This window comes from Hyla sarda, chromosome 1, assembly GCF_029499605.1.
Source record: "Hyla sarda isolate aHylSar1 chromosome 1, aHylSar1.hap1, whole genome shotgun sequence".
Classification (NCBI taxonomy): Eukaryota; Metazoa; Chordata; class Amphibia; order Anura; family Hylidae; genus Hyla; species Hyla sarda.
Window position 1 is genome coordinate 7,237,485 of NC_079189.1, and position 27,700 is coordinate 7,265,184.

The 27,700-nt window shown below is 44.4% G+C and overlaps 1 protein-coding gene across 8 annotated transcripts in view; it reads left to right on the plus strand.

Moving 5' to 3' along the window:
- DCTN1 (dynactin subunit 1) overlaps positions 1–27,700 on the plus strand; it is a 246,862-nt gene that overhangs the window by 118,563 nt on the left and 100,599 nt on the right. For 6 of the 8 annotated variants that reach the window (XR_008848719.1, XM_056545878.1, XM_056546015.1 and 3 more), the window contains 14 exons: positions 107–267; positions 3,842–4,010; positions 4,227–4,295; positions 15,724–15,786; positions 16,661–16,810; positions 17,960–18,121; positions 18,206–18,337; positions 19,151–19,279; positions 21,417–21,559; positions 21,730–21,896; positions 22,007–22,021; positions 25,442–25,575; positions 26,860–27,043; positions 27,120–27,193. Coding sequence is in view for 7 of the 8 variants with exons in the window: in XM_056545878.1 (XP_056401853.1) it covers positions 107–267; positions 3,842–4,010; positions 4,227–4,295; positions 15,724–15,786; positions 16,661–16,810; positions 17,960–18,121; positions 18,206–18,337; positions 19,151–19,279; positions 21,417–21,559; positions 21,730–21,896; positions 22,007–22,021; positions 25,442–25,575; positions 26,860–27,043; positions 27,120–27,193 (1,752 nt within the window). In the remaining variant the exon portion in view is untranslated. The remainder of the gene's footprint in view (positions 1–106; positions 268–3,841; positions 4,011–4,226; positions 4,296–15,723; positions 15,787–16,660; positions 16,811–17,959; positions 18,122–18,205; positions 18,338–19,150; positions 19,280–21,416; positions 21,560–21,729; positions 21,897–22,006; positions 22,022–25,441; positions 25,576–26,859; positions 27,044–27,119; positions 27,194–27,700) is intronic. The other 2 variants (XM_056545713.1, XM_056545956.1) reach the window with 1 other exon arrangement.

Consider the following 27,700-nt stretch of genomic DNA (forward strand, 5'->3'; position numbering starts at 1 on the left):
GATGACGTGTCAAAAGTTTCTTTCTTTTTATTGATGTATTTTTGTTAATTTTTGATTGTGAAGCATGAGGCGGTGTTCACACTGACGTGTCCCTGTTTTCCCTTAGGCGGAGCTCATCAGTAAACAGGCCCAGGAGAAGTTCGAGCTCTCGGAGGCCAATGGAGAGAAGACCGGCATGAGAGGAGCTGTGGGGGAACAGATGAGCTTTGCCGCTGGTCTGGTGTATTCCCTCAGCCTCCTGCAGGCGACGCTACACAAATACGAGCAGTAAGTGATAAGTAATGTGTATACATAGTAGGGACAACCAGCTCTGGAGCATAATACAGCCTGTAATTCAGGATCAGTCATGTATGCACACAGTAAGTAAAAATAAGATATATATATTTATTTCTCGGTCGCTCTTCATTGGGGGGGACACACTCTTGCCACTAGGAGGCGCTGACACTAAAAAAAAAAAGTCGGCTCCTCCCTGGCAGGATATACCCACCAACCTGAAGTTAGGTAATTGTTTTCTTCTAGTGTCAGCTAGGAGGCATGACACAGTTCTGGGTGCTCCCCAGACCTGGTTAAATAAAATAAAATAAAAAAATAAAATATATATATATATATATATATATATATATATATATATATATATATATATATATAAATAAAATAGATTTTATATATTATAATATTTAAATGTATTAATTTTCATATATATATATATATATATATATATATATATATATATATATTAATGTAGGGTGCACCTTCTACCTCTAGGTGGCAGGCTTGGCTTTTAGATTGGGCCTCCTTACTGCAGTGTATTCTAAACAGCATGCCTCCAGTTGTTGCAAAACCACAACTCCCAGCATGCCTGGATAGCCTTTGGCTGTGTACATACATCAGTGAATACTTTCTGAATACATTGTATATAGTGAAGGGGTCTGAATACTTTCTGGATACATTGTATATAGTGAAGGGGTGTGAATACTTTCTGGATACATTGTATATTGTGTAGGGGTGTGAATACTTTTTGAATACATTGTATATAGTGAAGGGGTGTGAATACTTTCTGAATACATTGTATATAGTGAAGGGGTCTGAATACTTTCTGGATACATTGTATATAGTGAAGGGGTCTGAATACTTTCTGGATACATTGTATATAGTGAAGGGGTGTGAATACTTTCTGAATACATTGTATATAGTGAAGGGGTGTGAATACTTTCTGGATACATTGTATATAGTGAAGGGGTGTGAATACTTTCTGAATACATTGTATATAGTGAAGGGGTCTGAATACTTTCTGGATACATTGTATATAGTGAAGGGGTGTGAATACTTTCTGGATACATTGTATATTGTGTAGGGGTGTGAATACTTTCTGAATACATTGTATATAGTGAAGGGTGTGTGAATACTTTCTGAATACATTGTATATAGTGAAGGGGTCTGAATACTTTCTGGATACATTGTATATAGTGAAGGGGTCTGAATACTTTCTGGATACATTGTATATAGTGAAGGGGTGTGAATACTTTCTGGATAAGTTGTATATAGTGAAGGGGTGTGAATACTTTCTGAATACATTGTATATAGTGAAGGGGTCTGAATACTTTCTGGATAAGTTGTATATAGTGAAGGGGTGTGAATACTTTCTGAATACATTGTATATAGTGAAGGGGTGTGAATACTTTCTGGATAGATTTGTATATAGTGATCGGGGGTGTGAATACTTTCTGAATACATTGTATATAGTGAAGGGGGTGTGAATACTTTCTGGATATATTGTATATAGTGAAGGGGTGTGAATACTTTCTGAATACATTGTATATAGTAAAGGGGTCTGAATACTTTCTGGATACATTGTATATAGTGTAGGGGTGTGAATACTTTCTGGATACATTGTATATAGTGAAGGGGTGTGAATACTTTCTGGATACATTGTATATAGTGAAGGGGTGTGAATACTTTCTGGATACATTGTATATAGTGAAGGGGTCTGAATACTTTCTGGATACATTGTATATAGTGAGGGGGTGTGAATACTTTCTGAATACATTGTATATAGTGAAGGGTGTGTGAATACTTTCTGGATACGTTGTATATAGTGTAGGGGTGTGAATACTTTCTGGATACATTGTATATAGTGAAGGGGTCTGAATACTTTCTGGATACGTTGTATATAGTGAAGGGGTCTGAATACTTTCTGGATACATTGTATATAGTGAAGGGGTCTGAATACTTTCTGGATACATTGTATATAGTGAAGGGGTGTGAATACTTTCTGGATACGTTGTATATAGTGAAGGGGTCTGAATACTTTCTGGATACATTGTATATAGTGAAGGGGTCTGAATACTTTCTGGATACATTGTATGTAGTGAAGGGGTGTGAATACTTTCTGGATACATTGTATATAGTGAAGGGGTGTGAATACTTTCTGGATACATTGTATATAGTGAAGGGGTGTGAATACTTTCTGGATACATTGTATATAGTGAAGGGGTGTGAATACTTTCTGGATACATTGTATATAGTGAAGGGGTGTGAATACTTTCTGGATACATTGTATATAGTGAAGGGGTGTGAATACTTTCTGGATACATTGTATATAGTGAAGGGGTGTGAATACTTTCTGGATACATTGTATATAGTGAAGGGGTGTGAATACTTTCTGGATACATTGTATATAGTGAAGGGGTCTGAATACTTTCTGGATACATTGTATATAGTGAAGGGGTGTGAATACTTTCTGGATACATTGTATATAGTGACCGGGGTCTGAATACTTTCTGAATACATTGTATATAGTGACCGGGGTCTGAATACTTTCTGGATACATTGTATATAGTGAAAGGGTGTGAATACTTTCTGGATACATTGTATATAGTGAGGGGGTGTGAATACTTTCTGAATACATTGTATATAGTGAAGGGGTGTGAATACTTTCTGGATACATTGTATATAGTGAAGGGGTGTGAATACTTTCTGGATACATTGTATATAGTGAAGGGGTGTGAATACTTTATGGATACATTGTATATAGTGAAGGGGTGTGAATACTTTATGGATACATTGTATATAGTGAAGGGGTGTGAATACTTTCTGAATACATTGTATATAGTGAGGGAGTGTGAATACTTTCTGAATACATTGTATATAGTAAAGGGGTTTGAATACTTTCTGGATACATTGTATATAGTGTAGGGGTGTGAATACTTTCTGGATACATTGTGTATAGTGTAGGGGTGTGAATACTTTCTGGATACATTGTATATAGTGTAGGGGTGTGAATACTTTCTGAATACATTGTATATAGTGTAGGGGTGTGAATACTTTCTGAATACATTGTATATAGTGTAGGGGTGTGAATACTTTCTGAATACATTGTATATAGTGAAGGGGTGTGAATACTTTCTGAATACATTGTATATAGTGAAGGGGTGTGAATACTTTCTGAATACATTGTATATAGTGTAGGGGTGTGAATACTTTCTGAATACATTGTATATAGTGAAGGGGTGTGAATACTTTCTGGATACATTGTATATAGTGAAGGGGTGTGAATACTTTCTGAATACATTGTATATAGTGTAGGGGTGGGAATACTTTCTGAATACAGTGTATATAGTGAAGGGGTGTGAATACTTTCTGGATTCTTTGTATATAGTGAAGGGGTGTGAATACTTTCTGGATTCTTTGTATATAGTGAAGGGGTGTGAATACTTTCTGGATTCTTTGTATATAGTGAAGGGGTGTGAATACTTTCTGAATACATTGTATACGTGTAGTAAGTAGGTTTGGCGCTGTCTCGGCATCGGGTACTGCCATTGACCTGGTCTTTTCTCCTCAGGGCTCTAAATAAATGCAGTGTGGAGGTGTATAAGAAGGTGGGGATGCTGTACCCAGAGATGAGCGTGCACGAGCGATCCCTGGACTTCCTCATCGAGTTACTGCACAAGGATCAGCTGGATGAGACGGTGAACGTGGAGCCCCTCACCAAGGCCATCAAGTATTACCAGGTACCCCCCAGGGCGGCTCCGGCCTCTCCAGATAAGTGTGTCTCCTTATTGCAGTTCACTCCCTAACACTGTCAGGTGCAGTCATGTCCCTGATAAAGCTGATTGGGTGAAGTGTTGTTTTGGAACAAGCTTTCCCCCATGATGACAGATTTCCCCCCCCAAGGGCTGTAGATGGCGTTCTGTGCATCTTCTTAATTGGATTGTTTTCTTTTGCAGCACCTGTACAGTATCCACCTGGCTGACCAGCCCGAGGACTGCACCATGCAGCTGTCAGACCACATCAAGGTAAACGCCTGTGACAGTCCGGGGCCGGGGGGGTCTACTGGAAGTCAGAGGAGGGATTCTGGCCACAGCGTACACCCACCAGCCATGACATAAGTCAGTGTTACCCAAGCTCTGTGCCCCCAGCTGTGGCCAAACTCCCAGCATGCCTGGACAGTCTTTGGTTGTGTACACATACATCAGATATATATAATAATTTTTATTTTATTTTTTATATAATGTAGCATGCACCTTCCACCGCTAGGTGGCAGGCTTGACTTTTAGATTGTGCCTCCTTAATTATTTATATTATTTATTTTTATTTATTTTTATTTATTTTATATATATATATATATATTAAATTATTTATACCATGTTATTTATATTTATTTATTTTATATATCACATTATTTATACTATATTATTTATATTTATTTTATATATATTTAATTATGTATACTGTTATTTTTAATTTTATATATATTACATTGTTTATATTTATTTATTTATGTTATATATATTTAATTATATATACTATATTATTTATATTTTTTTATATATAATTATTTATACTATATTATTTATATTTATTTATTTGAAAAGATATCTAATTATAATATATCATTTATAATGTAGACAAAGAAGTGTATAGTCCAGCTCACTCCCTCAGCCCGTCGCGCCAGGACCGGCGTGGGCAACACCGACTGAAACTGACAAGTAAAAGCAGAATGTCCAGCGCGAATGTGAAGGAACTGGATGTTTATTCCAATAGCCAGAAAGACACGTAGAACATGACAAGGTGACGCGTTTCGGTCCTAAGCTTGGACCTTAGTCATACACTAGTATACAGTGAGTACAAACCTTATATAGGTGGCCCCTCAAACAACGACCAGTAATCCGGCCGCATCTGAATAGGGTCCTCCTCCTCTTTCCGTGACGTGGGGGTGATGAGACCTCATCACCCCCACGTCACCGAAAGAGGAGGAGAACCCTATTCAGATGCGGCCGGATTACTGGTCGTTGTTTGAGGGGCCACCTATATAAGGTTTGTACTCACTGTATACTAGTGTATGACTAAGGTCCAAGCTTAGGACCGAAACGCGTCACCTTGTCATGTTCTACGTGTCTTTCTGGCTATTGGAATAAACATCCAGTTCCTTCACATTCGCGCTGGACATTCTGCTTTCATTTATAATGTAGCATGCACCTCCTACCACTAGGTGGTAGGCTTGACTTGACAGTCTTTGGTTGTGTACATACATCAGATAGAGAGATATATATATATATATGTATGTATATATGTATATATATATGTAATATATGTATATATATATATATATATGTATATATATATATATGTATATATATAATTATACTTTTTATATATATATATATATATTAAATTATTTATACCATGTTGTTTATATTTATTTATTTTATAAATATATAAAATTATATATACTATGTTATTTTTATTTATTTTATATATATTTAACCCCTTCAGGACGGAGCCCATTTTGGCCTTAAGGACCGGAGCGTTTTTTGCACATCTGACCACTGTCACTTTAAACATTAATAACTCTGGAATGCTTTTAGTTATCATTCTGATTCCGAGATTGTTTTTTCGTGACATATTCTACTTTAACATAGTGGTAAATTTTTGTCGATACTTGCATCATTTCTTGGTGAAAAATCCGTAAATTTGATGAAAAATTTGAAAATTTTGCATTTTTCTAACTTTGAAGCTCTCTGCTTGTAAGGAAAATGGATATTACGAATATATTTTTTTTTGGTTCACATATACAATATGTCTACTTTATGTTTGCATCATAAAATTGATGTGTTTTTACTTTTGGAAGGCACCAGAGGGCTTCAACGGTCAGCAGCAATTTTCCGATTTTTCACAAAATTTTCAAACTCAGTATTTTTCAGGGACCAGTTCAGGTTTGAAGTGGATTTGAAGGGTCTTCATATTAGAAATACCCCATAAATGACCCCATTATAAAAACTACACCCCCAAAAGTATTCAAAATGACATTCAGTCAGCGTTTTAACCCTTTAGGTGTTTCACAGGAATAGAAGCAAAGTGAAGGAGAAAATTCACAATCTTCATTTTTTACACTCACATGTTCTTGCAGACCCAATTTTTGAATTTTTACAAGGGGTAAAAGGACAAAATTTTTACTTGTATTTGTAGCCCAATTTCTCTCGAGTAAGCACATACCTCATATGTCTATGTAAAGTGTTCGGCGGGCGCAGTAGAGGGCTCAGAAGGGAAGGAGCGACAAGGGGATTTTGGAGAGTACGTTTTTCTGAAATGGTTTTTGGGGGGCATGTTACCTTTAGGAAGCCCTTATGGTGCCAGAACAGCAAAAAAAAACCACATGGCATACCATTTTGGAAACTAGACCCCTCGGGGAATGTAACATGGGATAAAGTGAACCTTAATACCCCACAGGTGTTTCACGACTTTTGCAAATGTAAAAAAAAAAAAAAATTTTTTACCTAAAATGCTTGTTTTCCCAAAAATTTTTTATTTTTAAAAAGGGTAATAGCAGAAAATACCCCTAAAAATTTGAAGCCCAATTTCTCCCGATTCAGAAAACACCCCATATGGGGGTGAAAAGTGCTCTGCTGGCGCACTACAGGTCTCGGAAGAGAAGGAGTCACATTTGGCTTTTTGAACGCAAATTTTTCTCTGGGGGCATGCCGCATTTAGGAAGCCCCTATGGTGCCAGGACAGCAAAAAACCCCCCACATGGCATACCATTTTGGAAACTAGACCCCTCGGGGAACGTAACAAGGGGTTAAGTGAACCTTTATACCCCACAGGTGTTTCACGACTTTTGCATATGTAAAAAAAAAAAAAATTTTTTTACCTAAAATGCTTGTTTTCCCAAAAATTTTACATTTTTAAAAAGGGTAAAAGCAGAAAATACCCCCCAAAATTTGTAACACAATTTCTCCCGAGTACGGCGATACCCCATATGTGGCCCTAAACTGTTGCCTTGAAATACGACAGGGCTCCAAAGTGAGAGCGCTATGCGCATTTGAGGCCTAAATTAGGGATTGCATAGGGGGGGACATAGGGGTATTCTACGCCAGTGATTCCCAAACAGGGTGCCTCCAGCTGTTGCAAAACTCCCAGCATGCCTGGACAGTCAACAGCTGTCCGACAATACTGGGAGTTGTTTTGCAACAGCTGGAGGCTCCGTTCTGGAAACAGTGGCGTACCAGACGTTTTTCATTTTTATTGGGGAGGGGAGGGGGGCTGTGTAGGGGTATGTGTATATGTAGTGTTTTTTACTTTTTATTTTATTTTGTGTTAGTGTAGTGTAGTGTTTTTAGGGTACAGTCACACGGGCGGGGGTTCACAGTAGTTTCTCGCTGGCAATTTGAGCTGCAGCAGAAAGTTTGCGGCAGCTCAAATTTGCAGCCAGATACTTACTGTAATCCTCCGCCCATGTGAGTGTACCCTGTACGTTCACATTGGGGGGGACATCCAGCTGTTGCATAACTACAACTCCCAGCATGCCCGTTGGCTGTCGGTGACTGCTGAGAGTTGCAGTTTTGCAACAGCTGTAGGCACACTGGTTATGTATCACTGAGTTTGTGACCTAACTCAGTGTTTCACAACCAGTGTGCCTCCAGCTGTTGCAAAACTACAACTCCCAGCATGTACGGTGCATGGTGTACGGTGACTGCTGAGAGTTGTAGTTTGCAACAGCTGGAGGCACACCGGTCGTGAAACACTGAGTTAGGTAAAAAAAAACTCTGAGTTTCACAACCAGTGTGCCTTCAGCTGTTTCAAAACTACAACTCTCAGCAGTCACCGACAGCCAACGGGCATGCTGGAAGTTGTAGTTATGCAACCAGCAGATGCACCACTACAACTCCCAGCATGCACTTTAGCTGTTTGTGCAAGCTGGGAGTTGTAGTTATACAACAGCTGAAGGTACACTTTTCCATAGAAAGAATGTGCCTCCAGCTGTTGCAAAACCATAAGTCCCAGCATGCCCATAAGGGAATGCTGGGAGTTGTGGTGGTCTGCCTCCTGCTGTTGCATAACTACAGCTCCCAGCATGCCCTTTTTGCATGCTGGGATCTGTTGCTAAGCAACAGCAGGAGGCTGTCACTCACCTCCAACGATCCTCGCCGCACAGGTCAGTCCCTCGTCGTCTCCGCCGCCGCAGCTGCTCCTGGGGCCCCGATCCCAACATTAACGCCGGGGATCGGGGTCCCCAGCACCCGGGGTGCACGTCCCGCACCCGCTCACGTCCTCCGGAAGAGGGGCGGAGCGGGTGCGGGAGTGACACCCGCAGCAGGCGCCCTGATTGGTCGGCCGGTAATCCGGCCGACGAATCAGGGCGATCGTGAGGTGGCACCAGTGCCACCTCACCCCTGCAGGCTCTGGCTGTTCGGGGCCGTCAGAGACTGCCCCGAACAGCCAGTAATTCCGGGTCATCGGGTCACTGGAGACCCGATTGACCCGGAATCGCCGCAGATCGCTGGACTGAATTGTCCAGCGATCTGCGGCGATCGCCGACATGGGGGGACATAATGACCCCCCTGGGCGATATGCCGGGATGCCTGCTGAACGATTTCAGCAGGCATCCGGCTCCGGTCCCCAACCGGCTAGCGGTGGGGGCCGGAATTCCCACGGGCGTATGGATACGCCCTCGGTCCTTAAGGACTCGGCATGCAGGGCGTATCCATACGCCCTATGTCCTGAAGAGGTTAATATATATGTACTATATTATTTATATTTATTTTATATATTTATATACACTATATTATTTTATATATATTTAGATACACTATATTTATATATATTTTTTTAAATATATTTATTTATATATATATATATATATATATATATATATATATATATATATATAATTTATTTATAATGTAACATGCACCTTCTACCGCTAGGTGGCGGGCTTGACTTTTAGATTGGACCTCCTTACTGCAGCGTTTTCCAAACAGCATGCCCCCAGCTGGAGCCACGCTGTTTGGAAGAAAACACTACCTCCCCTTGTAATGTATACAGTGTGCAGAGGAGCCATAGATAGCATCTTGCTGTTTACCTTTTGGACAGGCAGCACTTGCTGGGATCTGTAGTCCCTCTGCTGTTAGTTTTAATCTGCATGAGGACCCAGTACAGCTACCATAGGTCAGTGTTTCCCAACCAGGCTGCCTCCAGCAGTGGCCAAACTACAACTCCCAGCATTCCCGGACAGCTGAAAGCTGTCCGGGAATGCTGGGAGTTGTAGTTTGGCCACAGCTGGAGGCACCCTGGTTGGGAAAAAGTGACATAAATGAATAGACTGGATTAGAGTGGAGCATGTCGGGGGTGTGGGGGTGGGGTATAATGGGCTGTTAGGGGCCCGTCAGTTCATGGCCATGTTTCTGGAAACGGGAAGAATCATCATCAACATTGTAAGTGAGAAGTGTAAGAATCGGATGTATAGATGTCTGGGTCAGAGCATCTCCAGGGCGGACAGTCTTGTGGGGTGTTCCCAGTATATAGTGGTTAGTACCGACCAAAAGAATGAACAACCCGGGACAAGGTCATGGAGGGTCTAAGTCTCATTAATGTGTGTTGGGGGGGGGGGGGTGTATAGGCCCATCTGGTCCGATCCCTCCAAGACTGGTCAGGGCATCTATTAAAGGGGTACTCCGGTGGAAAACTTTTTTATTTTAAATCAACTGGTGCCAGTAAGTTAAACAGATTTGTAAATGACTTCTATTAAAAAAAATCTTAATCCTTCCAGTTTTGAATTTCTTTTAGGCTGACACCTCTGTCCATGTCAGGAACTGTCCAGAGCAGGAGAAAAATCCCCATAGCAAACCTTTCCTGCTCTGGACAGTTCCTAAAATGGACAGAGGTGTCAGCAGAGAGCAACCGGGTCAGACAGAAAAGAATAAGAAAATAACTTTTCTCTGTAGTAAAAAGCAACTGAGAAGTACTGGAAGGATTAATATTTTTTTTTTTTTTTTTTTTTTTTTTCATAGAAGTAATTTACAAATCTGTTTAACTTTCTAGTACCAGTTGATTTAAAATACATTTATTTATTTATATAGCGCCTACAGATTCCGCAGCGCTTACAATTATGGGGTACAAACAAAGACAAGTGATTTGCATTGGAGTACCCCTTTAACCCCTATATACCACCAAAAGTGTCTACATAAGCATCAGAACTGGAGCGATGGAAGAGGACTCCTTGTTTGGTGGATCACATTCTCCATCATTTGGATGTCTGGGTCATCACTTATCTGGGCAAGAGATGACACCATCATGTTGAAGAACACAAGCCGGCGGGGGGCAGTGTGATGGACAATGTTCTGTTGGTAACCATGTGTCCTGGACATCATATGGATGTTTTTATGATGTGTACTACCTACCTAACCATTGTTCAGACAAAGTCCCCTCCCCCTTAAAGGGGTACTCCGGTGGAAAACTATATATATAAATATATATATATATATATATATATATATATATATATATATATATATATATATAGGGGAATATGCAAAGCAGCTCATTACACAACCTTTTCAGGTAGTGTTCCCTGGTATCAGCTTGGCTCCTGTTAAGGAATATAAAAAGCTGAACGGGATATATGCCAAGCCAGACTACTCCCCAAAAGGGAAGTTTCAACCCATCTGCAGACAGCTGTTTCGGGGTTTTTGCCCCTCGTCAGTACAGAGCAGGGTGATCTGGCTTGGCTGTGGTGAGAGGCCTGAGGCTCTGCATATTCCCCTACCCAGAATGCCTGTGGAGTGCTAAATGGCCTAACCTGAATCTCCGTTACACCTGAAGAGGTGTCCTCTCCCTGAGGAAAGTACTGACCCCTATATATATATATATATATATATATATATATATATATATATATATATCTATCTCAACTGGTGCCAGAAAGTTATACAGATTTGTTAATTACTTCTATAAAAGAAAATCTTAACCCTTCCAGTACTTATCAGCTTCTGTATGCTCCACAGAAAGTTGTGTAGATCTTTCCACTCTGACCACAGTGCTCTCTGCTGACACCTCTGTCCTTGTTAGGAACTGTCCAGAGTAAAAGAGGTTTGCTATGGTGATTGGCTCCTACTCTGGACAGTTCCAGAGGTGTCAACAGAGAACACTTAGACAGAAAAGAACGACACAACTTCCCGTGGAGCATACAGCAGCTGATAAGTACTGGAAGGATTACGATTTTTAATTTCTGGCACCAGTTGATTTAAAAAAAAAAAAAAAAATTCCTCCGGAGTACCCCTTTAACCCCTTCCCGCTATTGGACGTATGCATACGTCCAGGCGAATTACACGTTCGCGCAAATGGACGTATGCATACGTCCAAGCGATCTCCTGCTCTGCCGCGGGCAGCGCAGGAGATCGCGGGTGGGACTCAGCTGTCAATCACAGCCGGAGTCCCACCGCAGCTGCTGGGGCCGCGATTGCGCCGGTCCCGGCAGCATTAACCCCATAGATGCCGTGATCAGTTCTGATCACGGCATCTACGGTGTTTGCAGGGGGAGCGCTCTCCCCCTGCCCATCAATCGCGGCGCCGCGATAAAATAAGGGGGATCGGGGGTGTCCAAGACACCCTCGATCCCCCTAGAAGAGATAGGAGTGAGGTGGCAGGGTTGCCACCCCTCCTATCCCTGCTATTGATCGGCGGAGCGGCCGACCAATAGCAGACTGGGGGCGGGGGGGTTAAAGTTCGGTTCCCCCCCGCTATGCCCACCCATCGGTAACCGGGCACAGCGGGGGGAACCATGTAATGGCGGCAGCGGCGGTCACTTACCCGGCGGCGGCGGCTGTGATTACGGCGGCGGTGGAGGTAAGTATGACACCGCATGTCCAGAGTCTGTTGCCTAGCAACATCTGCAGGGCGACAGTTTAGAGAGTGGTCTCTAAACTGTCGCCCTCCAGATGTTGCAAAACTACAACTCCCACCATGCCTTGACAGCTGTTTGCTGTGTTGGCATGCTGGGAGTTGTAGTTTTGCAAGATTTAGAGGGGTTCAGGCTGGAGATCACTGACAGTGGTCTCTAAACTGTAGCCCTCCAGATATTACAAAACTACAACTCCCAGCATGCCCAGACAGCAGTTTGCTGTCTTAGCATGCTGAGATTTGTAGTTTTGCAACATCTGGAGGGCCACAGTTTAGAGACCACTGTCAGTGATCTCCAGCCTGAACCCCTCTAAATCTTGCAAAACTACAACTCCCAGCATTCAGGAACAGCAAATGGCTCGGCATGCTGGGAGTTGTACTTGCGTGCCTCCAGCTGTTGCATAACTACATCTCCCAGCATTCCCTTTGGCAATCAGTACATGCTGAGAGTTGTAGTTCTGCAACAGCTGGAGGCACACTGGTTGGGAAATACCGAGTTAGGTAATAGGTTCTATTACCTAACTCAGTATTTTCCAACCAGTGTGCCTCCAGCTGTTGCAAAACTACAACTCCCAGCATGCACGTTCTGTCAGTGCATGCTGGGAGTTGTAGTCCCCCCCCCCCCCCCATGTGAATGTACAGGTTACATTCACACTGGCGACGGATTACAGTGAGTTCCCTGCTTCAAGTTTGAGCTGCAGCCGCAGCTCAAACTCCCAGCTGGAGACTCGGTGTAATCCGCCGTCAGTGTGAATGTAACCTAAAAACACTACACTACACTAACATAAAATAAAGAGTAAAACACTACATATACACACGTACACTGCCCCCCCACCACCACCCCTTCCCCCCCAATAAAAATGAAAAACGTATCCTACAGCAGTGTTTCCAAAACGGAGCCTCCAGCTGTTGCAAAACAAAAACTCCCAGCATTTCCGGACAGCCATTGACTGTCCAAGCATGCTGTGAGTTTAGCAACAGCTGGAGGCACCCTGTTTGGGAATCACTGGCGTAGAATACCCCTATGTCCACCCCTATGCAAATCCCTAATTTAGGCCTCAAATGCACATGGCGCTCTCACTTTGGAGCCCTGTCGTATTTCAAGGCAACAGTTTAGGGCCACATATGGGGTATCTCCGTACTCGGGAGAAATTGCCTAACAAATTTTGGGGGGCTTTTTCTCCTTTTACCCCTTATGAAAAGGTAAAGTTGGGGTCTACACCAGCATGTTAGTGTAAAAAAAAAACATTTTTGTACACTAACATGCTGGTGTTGCCCCATACTTTAAAATTTCACAAGCGGTAAAAGAAAAAAAGCCTCCAAAATTTGTAACGCAATTTCTCCTGAGGACGGAGATACCCCATATGTGGGCGCAAAGTGTTCTGGGGGCGCACAGCAAGGCTCAGAAGGGAGAGTGCACCATGTAAATTTGAGGTCTAAATTGGTGATTTGCACAGGGGTGGCTGATTTTACAGCGGTTCTGACATAAGTGCAAAACAATAAATACCCACATGTGACCCCATTTTGGAAACTACACCCCTCACGGAATGTAACAAGGGGTACAGTGAGCATTTACGCCCCACAGGTGTCTGACAGATCTTTGAAACAGGGGTCTGTGAAAATGAAAAATAACATTTTTAATTTGCACAGCCCACTGTTCCAAAGATCCGTCAAATGCCAGTGGGGTGTAAATTCTCCCTGCACCCCTTATTACCTTCCGTGAGGGGTGTAGTTTTAAAAATGGGGTCACATGTGGGGGGGTCCACTGTTCTGGCACCACGGGGGGCTTTGGAAATGCACATGGCCAAATTCTCTCTCCAAAAGCTCAATGATGCTCCTTCTCTTCTGAGCATTGTAGTTCGCCCCCAGTGCACTTCACGTCCACTTATTGGGTATTTCCATACTCAGAAGAGATGGGGTTACAAATTTTAGGGGGTATTTTCTGCTATTATCCCTTGTAAAAATGTAAAATTTGGGGGAAAACAAGCATTTTAGTGTAAAAATTTTTTTTTTTTTTTACATATGCTAAAGTTGTGAAACACCTGTGGGGTATTAAGGTTCACTTTACCCCTTGTTACGTTCCTCAAGGAGTCTAGTTTCCAAAATGGTATGCCATGTCGTTTTTTTTTGCTGTCCTGGCACCATAGGGGCTTCCTAAATGCGACATGCCCCCCGAGCAAAATTTGCTCTCAAAAAGCCAAATATGACTCCTTCTCTTCTGAGCATTGTAGTTCGCCCGTAATGCACTTCAGGTCAACTTATGGGGTACCTCCATACTCAGAAGAGATGGGGTTACAAATTTTGGGGGGTATTTTCTGCTATTAACCCTTGCAAAAATGTGAAATTTGGGGGGAAACACACATTTTAGTGAAAATTTTTTTTTTTTTTTTTTACATATGCAAAAGTCATGAAACACCTGTGGGGTATTAAGGCTCACTTAATTCCTTGTTACGTTCCTCAAGGGGTCTATTTTCCAAAATGGTATGCCATGTTTTTTTTTTTTTGCTGTTTTGGCACCATAGGGGCTTCCTAAATGCAACATGCCCCCAAAAAACCATTTCAGAAAAACGTACTCTCCAAAATCCCCTTGTCGCTCCTTCCCTTCTGAGCCCTCTACTGCGCCCGCCGAACACTTTACATAGACATATGAGGTATGTGCTTACTCGAGAGAAATTGGGCTACAAATTCAAGTATAAATTTTATCCTTTTACCCCTTGTAAAAATTCAAAAATTGGGTCTACAAGAACATGCGAGTGTAAAAAATGAAGATTTTGAATTTTCTCCTTCACTTTGCTGCTTTTCCTGTGAAACACCTAAAGGGTTAAAACGCTTACTGAATGTCATTTTGAATACTTTGGGGGGTGTAGTTTTTATAATGGGGTCTTTTATGGGGTATTTCTAATATGAAGACCCTTCAAATCCACTTCAAACCTGAACTGGTCCATGAAAAATAGCGAGTTTGAAAATTTTGTGAAAAATTGTAAAATTGCTGCTGAACTTTGAAGCCCTCTGGTGTCTTCCAAAAGTAAAAACTCATAAATTTTATGATGAAAATATTAAGTAGACATATTGTATATGTGAATCCAAAAAAAAAAAATATTTGGAATATCCATTTTCCTTACAAACAGAGAGCTTCAAAGTTAGAAAAATGCAAAATTTTCAATTTTTTCATCAAATTTGGGGATTTTTCACCAAGAAAGGATGCAAGTTACCAAAAAAATTTATCACTATGTTAAAGTAGAATATGTCACGAAAAAACAATCTCAAGTAAAAGCATCAGAGTTATTAATGTTTAAAGTGACAGTGGTCAGATGTGCAAAAAAGGGCTGCGTCCTAGAGGTGAAAATGGGCTGTGTCCTTAAGGGGTTAATGGCAGCTGGACCCTCTAATGGCTGCGGCTTTTTTTTAAAAGGATAATGCTCTGAGTGCTTGGAGCAAGAGAGGATGACACAGTATTAGGCAGGTGGTAGTAATGTTATGGCTGATCGGCTTATTATCTATGTCTCTCCTGAGTTCTTGGTGACTCTTCTACCTTCTCTCCTGCAGTTTACACAGAGCGCCCTGGACTGTATGGGGGTAGAAGTGAGCAGACTGCGCACCTTCCTACATGTAAGTTGCCCCACTGCCCCTTTATTTATCCGCAGCCCCACTATCAATGAGAACAGGATTCAGTGCATCTAGTAGTAATCACCAGCACCTATATGGTTCATCCGGTTGATCCCGCTGGGATGTCCATACCACTACTACTACTTCCAGCATTACTACTACTACAATACCTACACTTCCCTCCAGTACAGCCATCACTGGTACAACTATACCTACCAAGATTAAGGGGTACTTTTCAGCAAAAAAAACTTTTGATATATTATAGATGAATGTATGCAGAATAACTTTCCAATAGCATGTTATTAAATAAATATGCTTCTTTCTATTTCATTTTCCACCTTGAAAAAAATGACCACTAGGGGTCTCCCTACCAGTCCTGGCCACAAGCCTTTTTTTTTTAATAGATTTCAGACTGCAGCCGGGACACAGACAAGCTCAGCACTGCTCCCTGCTAGGGAGCAGTGCTGAGCTTGTCTGTTTCTCAGCTGCAGTCTGAGATTTAGGACTGGTAGGGAGACCCCTAGTGGTAATTTTTTCAAAGTGGAAAATTAAATAGAAAGAAGCATATTTTTTAATAACATGCTATTGGAAAGTTATGCTACATACATTAATCTATAATATATCAAAAGTTTTTTTTTGATGAAAGGTACCCTTTAAATCAAAAACCCCCACTACAGCCACCACATGCACTACTACCTATACCATCGCTTCCCAACCAGGGTGCCCCCAGCTGTTGCAATACTACAATTCCCAGCATGCCCGGACAGCATTTGGCTGGAGGCACCCTGATTGGGAAACAATGAACTTATACTATCCTACTACTATCCTCACACTACACCTGTAGCCAACATCTTGTTTCGATCTTTGTGCCGTTCAGATTGGACAGGAGGCGTCAGACTTCGCAATTCTCCTGAAGGATCTGGAGACTTCATGCAGCGACATTCGCCAGTTCTGCAAGAAAATCCGGCGCAGGATGCCTGGTACAGAGGCGGCGGGGATACCAGCGGCCCTAAACTTCGGTCAACCGGTGAGAAACAGCCAGAATAGGACTGTACATGCGTTATATCTCCTACCTCACCATAGCAGGACTGCTCTTACAGTAGAGACTCCATAGTGTGACTGCTCTTAGAGTAGAGACTCCATAGTGTGACTGCTCTTACAGTAGAGACTCCATAGTGTGACTGCTCTTACAGTAGAGACTTCATAGTGTGACTGCTCTTACAGTAGAGACTCCATATTGTGACTGCTCTTACAGTATAGACTCCATAGTGTGACTGCTCTTACAGTATAGACTCCATAGTGTGACTGCTCTTACAGTAGACTCCATAGTGTGACTACTCTTACAGTAGACTCCATAGTGTGACTGCTCTTACAGTAGAGGCTCCATAGTGTGACTGCTCTTACAGAAGAGATCTCCATAGTGTGACTGCTCTTACAGTATAGACTCCATAGTGTGATTGCTCTTACAGTAGAGGGTCCATAGTGTGACTGCTCTTACAGTATAGACTCCATAGTGTGACTGCTCTTACAGTAGAGGGTCCATAGTGTGACTGCTCTTACAGTATAGACTCCATAGTGTGACTGCTCTTAATGTAGAGACTCCATAGTGTGACTGCTCTTACAGTAGAGGGTCCATAGTGTGACTGCTCTTACAGTATAGCCTCCATAGTGTGACTGCTCTTACAGTATAGACTCCATAGTGTGATTGCTCTTACAGTAGAGGGTCCATAGTGTGACTGCTCTTACAGTATAGACTCCATAGTGTGACTGCTCTTAATGTAGAGACTCCATAGTGTGACTGCTCTTAATGTAGAGACTCCATAGTGTGACTGCTCTTACAGTAGAGGGTCCATATTGTGACTGCTCTTACAGTATAGACTCCATAGTGTGACTTCTCTTACAGTGTAGACTCCATAGTGTGACTGCTCTTACAGTAGAGACTCCATAGTGTGACTGCTCTTACAGTATAGACTCCATAGTGTGACTGCTCTTACAGTAGAGACTCCATAGTGTGACTGCTCTTACAGTAGAGACTCCATAGTGTGACTGCTCTTACAGTAGAGACTTCTACACTGTTTCCTCTTTGTAGTTAAATCAGTTTTCTCCTGTCATCTGGTCATGGTAAGGAGTATATCCCCCATCATTAATGTATCTTGATCCTCTCATGTCTTCGCAGGTTTCAGAGACACTCTTAGACTGCCGTAAACATCTGAAGTGGGTGGTGGCGGTGTTCCAGGAGGTGGCAGCGGCGGGGGCGCAGATGATCGCACCTCTTGGGGAGAATGAAGGGCTGCAGGCTCTCAAACTGGAGGACGTGGCCTTTAAAGCTACAGAGCAGGTGAGAGGTAATCCTGGACCCCATCATATGAATAACTTTATTAACACCTTAGCAAATGCTCACATCTCCTACATGATCTTTTAGATTTTCGGCACACAGGGCAGTAACCCCTACGAGTGCCTCCGCCAGTCCTGTGCCATACTGATCGCCACCATGAACAAGATGGCCACTGCCATGCAGGAGGGCGAATATGATGCTGAGAAGCCACAGAGCAAGGTATGTAGACTGCTGGGAGGGTATAATAATCAGGGTTTGTGACTCCTGAGAGGGGCTAATCATGGGGTTAAATAGACATCTGGGAGGGGCTAATCATCAGGATGTTGACTGCTGGAAGGGGCTAATCATGGGGATAAATAGACATCTGGGAGGGGCTAATCATCAGGATGGTGACAAATACACTTCTGGGAGGGGCTAATCATGGGACCATATAGTCTGCTGGGAGTAGAGATGAGCGAATTTATTCGATTTGTCACGAACTTCTCGGCTTGGCAGTTGATGACTTTTCCTGCATAAATTAGTCCAGGTTCAGGTGCTCTGGTGGGCTGGAAAAGGTGCATACAGTCCTAGGAGAGAGTATCCACCTTTTCTATCCCACCGGAGCACTTGAACCTGGACTAATTTATGCAGACTAAAGTCGGCAACCGCCGAGCCGAGAAGTTTGTGACGAATCGTATCACTGTAAATTCGCTCATCTCTAGCTGAGAGGGGCTAATCATGGGACCATTTGGTCTGCTGAGAGGGGCTAATCATGGGGCTATATAGTCTTCTGGGAGGGGCTTATTATGGGGGTTGGTGACTTCTGGGAGGGGCTTATTATGGGGGCATGTAGACTTCTCGGAAGGGCATATCATGGGGCTGTATAGTCTGCTGAGAGGGGATAATCATGGGACCATGTAGACTGCTATGAGGGGTTTATGGGTCATAGATGTTTGCGGGAAATACTTACAATGTGGGGGGGGGTGTTACTGCCATCATGGGGGCGGAGTCCTGTAGTGTGTTTCTCACATGAGTGCTGTCGTTTCTCTCCAGTCTCCTCCCCCTGTTGAGCAGCGAGCAGCCGCCCTGCGGGCCGAGATCACTGACGCTGAGGGGCTGGGCCTAAAGCTGGAGGACAGGGAGACGGTCATCAAAGAGTTAAAGAAATCTCTTAAGATAAAGGTGAGTTCACACACAATGAAGTGCAGCACCAGGAGTCACGACAACTCCCACAATGCAACGCAGCACCAGGATACACTACAACTCCCACAATGTAATGCAGCACCAGGATACACTACAACTCCCACAATGTAATGCAGCACCAGGATACACTACAACTCCCACAATGTAATGCAGCACCAGGATACACTACAACTCCCACAATGTAATGCAGCACCAGGATACACTACAACTCCCACAATGTAATGCAGCACCAGGATACACTACATCTCCTACAATGTAATGCAGCACCAGGATACACTACAACTCCCACAATGTAATGCAGCACCAGGATACACTACAACTCCCACAATGTAATGCAACACCAGGATACACTACAACTCCCACAATGTAATGCAGCACCAGGATACACTACAACTCCCACAATGTAATGCAGCACCAGGATACACTACAACTCCCACAATGTAATGCAGCACCAGGATACACTACAACTCCCACAATGTAATGCAGCACCAGGATACACTACATCTCCTACAATGTAATGCAGCACCAGGATACACTACAACTCCCACAATGTAATGCAGCACCAGGATACACTACAACTCCCACAATGTAATGCAGCACCAGGATACACTACAACTCCCACAATGTAATGCAGCACCAGGATACACTACAACTCCCACAATGTAATGCAGCACCAGGATACACTACATCTCCTACAATGTAATGCAGCACCAGGATACACTACAACTCCCACAATGTAATGCAGCACCAGGATACACTACAACTCCCACAATGTAATGCAACACCAGGATACACTACAACTCCCACAATGTAATGCAGCACCAGGATACACTACAACTCCCACAATGTAATGCAGCACCAGGATACACTACAACTCCCACAATGTAATGCAGCACCAGGATACACTACATCTCCTACAATGTAATGCAGCACCAGGATACACTACAACTCCCACAATGTAATGCAGCACCAGGATACACTACAACTCCCACAATGTAATGCAGCACCAGGATACACTACATCTCCTACAATGTAATGCAGCACCAGGATACACTACAACTCCCACAATGTAATGCAGCACCAGGATACACTACAACTCCCACAATGTAATGCAGCACCAGGATACACTACAACTCCCACAATGTAATGCAGCACCAGGATACACTACATCTCCTACAATGTAATGCAGCACCAGGATACACTACAACTCCCACAATGTAATGCAGCACCAGGATACACTACAACTCCCACAATGTAATGCAGCACCAGGATACACTACATCTCCTACAATGTAATGCAGCACCAGGATACACTACAACTCCCACAATGTAATGCAGCACCAGGATACACTACAACTCCCACAATGTAATGCAGCACCAGGATACACTACATCTCCTACAATGTAATGCAGCACCAGGATACACTACAACTCCCACAATGTAATGCAGCACCAGGATACACTACAACTCCCACAATGTAATGCAGCACCAGGATACACTACAACTCCCACAATGTAATGCAGCACCAGGATACACTACAACTCCCACAATGTAATGCAACACCAGGATACACTACAACTCCCACAATGTAATGCAGCACCAGGATACACTACAACTCCCACAATGTAATGCAGCACCAGGATACACTACAACTCCCACAATGCAACGCAGCACCAGGATACACTACAACTCCCACAATGTAATGCAGCACCAGGATACACTACAACTCCCACAATGTAATGCAGCACCAGGATACACTACAACTCCCACAATGTAATGCAGCACCAGGATACACTACAACTCCCACAATGTAATGCAGCACCAGGGTACACTACAACTCCCACAATGTAATGCAGCACCAGGATACACTACAACTCCCACAATGTAATGCAGCACCAGGATACACTACATCTCCTACAATGTAATGCAGCACCAGGATACACTACAACTCCCACAATGTAATGCAGCACCAGGATACACTACAACTCCCACAATGTAATATAGCACCAGGATACACTACAACTCCCACAATGTAATGCAGCACCAGTTTACACTACATCTTCCCCGTTGCGATGCAGCACCAGGTAACAGCCTATTTTCTTATTAAATCCTTTCAGGGCGAGGAGCTGAGTGAAGCCAACGTTCGGCTCAGTCTTCTGGAGAAGAAATTGGACAGCGCTTCAAAGGAGGCCGATGACAGGGTGGAGAAGATCCAGACGAAACTGGAGGAGACGCAGACCCTGCTGAAGAAAAAGGAAAAGTGAGCCTTCTCTTATATATGAGCATAGCTGCAGGACTCTAGGAAAGCTGGGTGACACCGTGTGTGAGGATTCAGTCATGGGCCATATTGGTTGTCACCCATCTTTTCCGGTCTGGGGGAGTCATGGGTGCGGTTTTTGTTGTGTGTCGGTGACACTGATCTATTTGCAGGGAGTTTGAGGAGACCATGGACGCCCTGCAGGCCGACATCGACCAACTGGAGTCTGAGAAGGCCGAGCTCCGCCAGCGGCTGAGCAACCAGTCCAAGCGCACCATCGAGGGCCTGCGCGGATCCCCGGGGTCCGGAGTGGGCTCCATTGTGTCAGGCATTACTGGAGGTAAGCAGGAGTTCTGGAGTGGGCAGGGACTGTGTGTGACTCCGCCTCTTCTGTTCTTAATGCCCGCCCCTTTCTCTCTTTCTGTCACCCGGCTGATCTCCTCCTAATAGAGGAAGAGCAGAGAGGTACAGTATTGCACGCAGCACCGCATGCCTCATTGTATCTCATCCTCGTGCAGATGGAGCAGGGTTTATTACAGAGTTCAGGGATCCGGAGTCCATGTTAATAATGTTTTATGGGTTCAGTCCACATCTAACACTCAGTAACATCGGCTCTACCTGACTTATACTGTGAGCTTAGTCACATCCAAAGCTGCATCAGTTATTTTATTCAGGACATCCAGAGCTGCATTCCTCATTTTCCTACTCTAGTCACATCCAGAGCTGCATTCATAATTCTCCTCTTTCTGTTACATCCACAGCTGCAATCATCATTCTCCTCCAGTCACATTCAGAGCTGCATTCATCATTCTCCTTTCCCAGTCAGATTCAGAGCTTCATTCATCATTCCCTTCTCCAGTCACATTGAGAGCTGCATTCATCATTCTCCCCCTCTAGTCACATTCAGAGCTGCATTCATCATTCTCCTCCTCCAGTCACATTCAGAGCTGCATTCATAATTCACTCCTCCAGTCACATTCAGAGCTGCATTCATCATTTCCCCCCTCTAGTCACATTCAGAGCTGCATTCATCATTCTCCTCCTCCAGTCACATTCAGAGCTGCATTCATAATTCACTCCTCCAGTCACATTCAGAGCTGCATTCATCATTTCCCCCCTCTAGTCACATTCAGAGCTGCATTCATCATTCTCCTCCTCCAGTCACATTCAGAGCTGCATTCATCATCCCCCTCCTCCAGTCACATTCAGAGCTGCATTCACCATCCCCCTCCTCCAGTCACATTTAGAGCTGCATTCATTATTCTCCTCCTCCAGTCACATCTACGGCTGCATTTCTTATTTTCCTCCAGTTACATTCAGAGCTGCATTCATCATTCTCCTCCTCCAGTTACATTCAGAGCTGCATTCATAATTCTCCTTCTTGAGTCACATTCAGAGCTGCGTTCCTCATTCTCCTCCTCCAGTCACATCCACTGCTGCATTCATCATTCCCCTCCTTCAGTCACACTAACAGCTGCATTCTCCTCCAGTCACATTCAGAGCTGCATTCATCATTCTCCTCCAGTCACATCCAGAGCTGACACAGTTCATGTAGCATCTGGCAGAAATGTGTACGTGCTGCAGCTTTGGATGTGACTAGTGATGTCATACAATTAATATATGTAGGTAAAGACTGGACTTTGTGCTGCGGCTTTTGATGTGACCCGAGTATAAAGCACCTTAACCCCTTAACGACACAGGACATATATTTACGTCATGTGCCGGCTCCCGATATGTGAAGCGCACTCAGGGGTCAGCAACCAGGACCTGCGGCTAATACCGGACTTCGCCAATTGGGCTGATGTCCGGTATTAACCCTTTAGACGCCACGGAAGAAATCTGTTGCCGGTTAGCTCAGTGGGCTGTTCGGGACCACCTTGGTGAATTTGCGGCGTCCCGAACAACTGGGAGGCTTCTTATCTTGCTTCCCGCTGTCCGATCATCGCTCTGCTGCTCCATGCCTGAGATCCAGGCTGGAGCATTCGAGCACCGATAACACTGATCTATGCTATGCTATAGCATAGGATTGATCAGTGTAGGGAATCAATGTACTGCATCTTATAGTAGTCCCCTATGGTGGCTATAACATTGCGAAAAATATGTGTAAAAAAAAAATTAATTAATTAATGTGATTTAACCCCTCCCCTGATAAAAGTTTAAATCACCCCCCTTATCCCACTAAAAAAAAAAAAAAAAAAAACTATAAAAATTAAAATATACCGTATTTTTTGCCCTATAGGACGCACCGGCATATAAGACGCACCCAATTTAAAAGGTGCAAATTCTAGAAAAAAAAATTCTGAACCCAACAGGGATCTTCAACCTGTGGACCTCCAGATATTGCAAAACTACAACTCCCAGCATGCCCAGACAGCCGTTGGCTGTCCGGGCATGCTGGGAGTTATAGTTTTGCAACATCTGGAGGTCTGCAGGTTGAAGACCACTGGTATAGGAGGTAATACTGATGTGTTCCCGCTGCCCTGGATGTCGCTCCATCGCTCTCGCCGCGTCCCCAACGCTCCGGACGTCTTCTGCCCCGGGATCCACGCTCTCCGTCATCACGTCGCTACGCACGCCGCTCCTATTGGATGACGGGTCGGCGAGTGCGATGACGTCAAAGGAGAGCGCCGGCCATGCAGGGGATCCCGGCACGGAGCAGACAGCGAGGAGGCAGGTAAGGTCCCTCCCTGGGTCCTGTAAGCTGTTCGGGACGCCCCGCGGCAGTCCCGAACAGCCCGTGTGAGCAGCCGGGTTAGTGTCACTTTCGCTTCAGACGCGGCGGTCAGCTTTGATCGCCGAGTCTGAAGGGTTAATACAGGGTATCACCGCGATTGGTGATGTCCTGTATTAGCCGTGGGTCCCGGCCGTTGATGGCCGCAGGGACCGCCGCGATAGGTGGGTGTATTCCCCGTATAACACGCACCAACTCCCCCCCCCCCCCCCCCCAGTTTTGGGGAAGAAAAATTGCGTCTTATACGGCGAAAAATACGGTAAATTATTATAAATAATTAAATCACACGGTCAATGGCGTACACTTAAAAAAAAAATTCCCAATTCCAAAATTACGTCTTTTTGGTCACTTTGTATAGCATTAAAAAAATGAATAAAAAGTGATCAAAAAAGTCCAAACAAAACAAAAAAATGCCAATAAAAACTACTTATCACAATGCAAAAAAATGAGCCCTCATGCCGCCCCTTATACGGAAAAATAAAAAAGTTACAGGGGTCAGAAGAGGACATTTTTAAACATGCTAATTAGAGATGAGCGAGCTTACAGTAAATTCGATTCGTCACGAACTTCTCGGCTCGACAGTTGATGACTTATCCTGCATAAATTAGTTCAGCTTTCCGGTGCTCCGATGGGCTAGAAAAGGTGGATACAGTCCTTGGATACTCTCTCCTAGGACTGTATCCACCTTTTCCAGCCCACCGGAGCACCTGAAAGATGAACTAATTTAATTTATGCAGGAAAATCATCAACTGCCGAGCCGAGAAGTTTGTGACGAATCGAATTTACTGTAAGTTCGCTCATCTCTAATGCGAATCTTGGTGCATGTAGTTATAATTTTACTACATAAGTAGTAAAATAAAACCTATATAAATTGGGTATAAATTGCAGATTTGGGTGTGTGTGGAGTATAATAGAGTGTAATCTATATATAAAGTATTGTGTAAGTAAAGCTGCTCGAGATGATGTGAGACATGGGTCCTATAACGTTAGTCTGTCCCGTCCGTGTTGTGCATGCAGCACCCCTGCTGAGTCATTGCGTGTTGGGGTCTACATGATACCCTTGTGTGGTCAGGGGTGGTCCCGGGAACCAATCATGTGCAGGAAGTGTTGCCCCTCCCTCAGGTGCCCTCTGACTGTTCTTAACCCTATACCAGGTGTTCCAGCTAACCAGTCCATGCTGAACGGCTCCGGTCCCGTCCAGGTGAAGGACTCCCCCCTGCTGCTCCAGCAGATCGACACCCTGCGCCTCTCCATGAAGCACCTAAAACACGAGAACAACCGGCTAAAGGTGAGGACCGATCACATGACCCATATCCTAGTCATGTGACAGTCAGCATCTATTTATTTGGTACAGTGTACCGGTGTAAATTCTGAGCTAAACGCAGCTGCAGCAGCAGCACAAATCTTTTAGTCTGATACATTGTAACACGATCTCAGCTGTGAGAAGTTTTAGGAAGCTGCAGAACTTTTCATTGGACATAATGTAAGGGTGGAGGGCTGTACGCATCATGGGATCTGGAGGGAGGGGCATATGCATAATTGATTCTAGAGGGAGGGGCCTGTGCATAATTGGATGTGGAGGGAGTGGCTAATGCATAATTGGATCTGGAGGGGAGGGGCTTATGCATAATTGGATCTGGAGGGGGGTGGCTGTATGAATAATTGGGTCTGAAGGAAAGGGGCTATACACATGATTAGCTCTGGAGAGTGTGGGCTGTACACATCATGGGGTCTGGTGGGAAGAGTTACACATCATGGGGTTTGGGGGGAGGGGCTGTATGCATTATAGGGTCTGGAGGGAGGGGCTGTATGCATTATAGGGTCTGGAGGGAGGGGCTGTATGCATTATAGGGTCTGGAGGGAGGGGCTGTATGCATTATAGGGTCTGGAGGGAGGGGCTGTATGCATTATAGGGTCTGGAGGGAGGGGCTGTATGCATTATAGGGTCTGGAGGGAGGGGCTGTATGCATTATAGGGTCTGGAGGGAGGGGCTGTATGCATTATAGGGTCTGGAGGGAGGGGCTGTATGCATTATAGGGTCTGGAGGGAGGGGCTGTATGCATTATAGGGTCTGGAGGGAGGGGCTGTATGCATTATAGGGTCTGGAGGGAGGGGCTGTGTGCATTATAGGGTCTGGAGGGAGGGGCTGTATGCATTATAGGGTCTGGAGGGAGGGGCTGTTCTCATTATCTGGTTTGGGGGGAGGGGCTGTACTTATTATCTGGTTTGCGGGGAGGGGCTGTATCCATTATCTGGTTTGGGGGGAGGGGCTGTACTTATTATCTGGTTTGGGGGAGGGGCTGTACTTATTATCTAATAGCTAGGTGGCCACACATGGAAGCTGTAATAGAGGTTGTATTATTGATGGTCTTTTCTACAACCCTGAATGGCAGCCATTCCAGAGTTATTGCAGGATTAAGCTATTCACGAGACAAGGGAAGCTGAGTGGATAGCCCTGATAATACCCAGCTTTCTCGTAAGCTATAATACAATAGAAGAGTTTATAAGTGGAGGTCAGGGTCTTGAGCCTGTAATAGTGTTATAATGGAGGTCCTCCCCGCTCCCTCCACAGGCTAAGCACATAAAGGAGGAGCTGGCTATGCTTCCCCCGCTCACCATCCCAAAACTGACCCTACCCAAAGACCGGCAGGAAGCCATGTCCGGAACACTGTACCGCAAGACCAGCCAGCTGCTGGACACCCTGCAACAGATGAGCGCGAACTCCAAGGTGGTGGACATCACCCACAAGAAGGCCGGTGAGTACTCAACTAGGGACGGGGGGTTATCCGGGTGTCACGGAGCCGTACTGATCTCTTCTCCACCTGTCTACAGGTAACCCAGCCGCCCAACTCCTGGAGCAGACCGCACGGCTACAGTCCCTGAGCGACACTATAGACAAGCTCAAGGTGGGTGTCATCCTGAACTAATGAGCTACAGGACACGGAGGTCATCCTACACAGAGGGGGTACAGGACTGTGAGGTCATCCTACACAGAGGGGGTACAGGACTGTGAGGTCATCCTACACAGAGGGGGTACAGGACACGAAGGTCCTCTTACACAGAGGGGTACAGGACACGAAGGTCATCCTACACAGAGGGGGGTTCAGGACTGTGAGGTCATCCTACACAGAGGGGGGTACAGGACTGGGAGGTCATCCTACACAGAGGGGGTACAGGACACTGAGGTCATCCTACACAGAGGGAGTACAGGACATGAAGGTCATCCTACACAGAGGGGGGTACAGGACTGTGAGGTCATCCTACACAGAGGGGGTACAGGACTGTGAGGTCATCCTACACAGAGGGGGGTACAGGACTGGGAGGTCATCCTACACAGAGGGGGTACAGGACACTGAGGTCATCCTACACAGAGGGAGTACAGGACATGAAGATCATCCTACACAGAGGGGGGT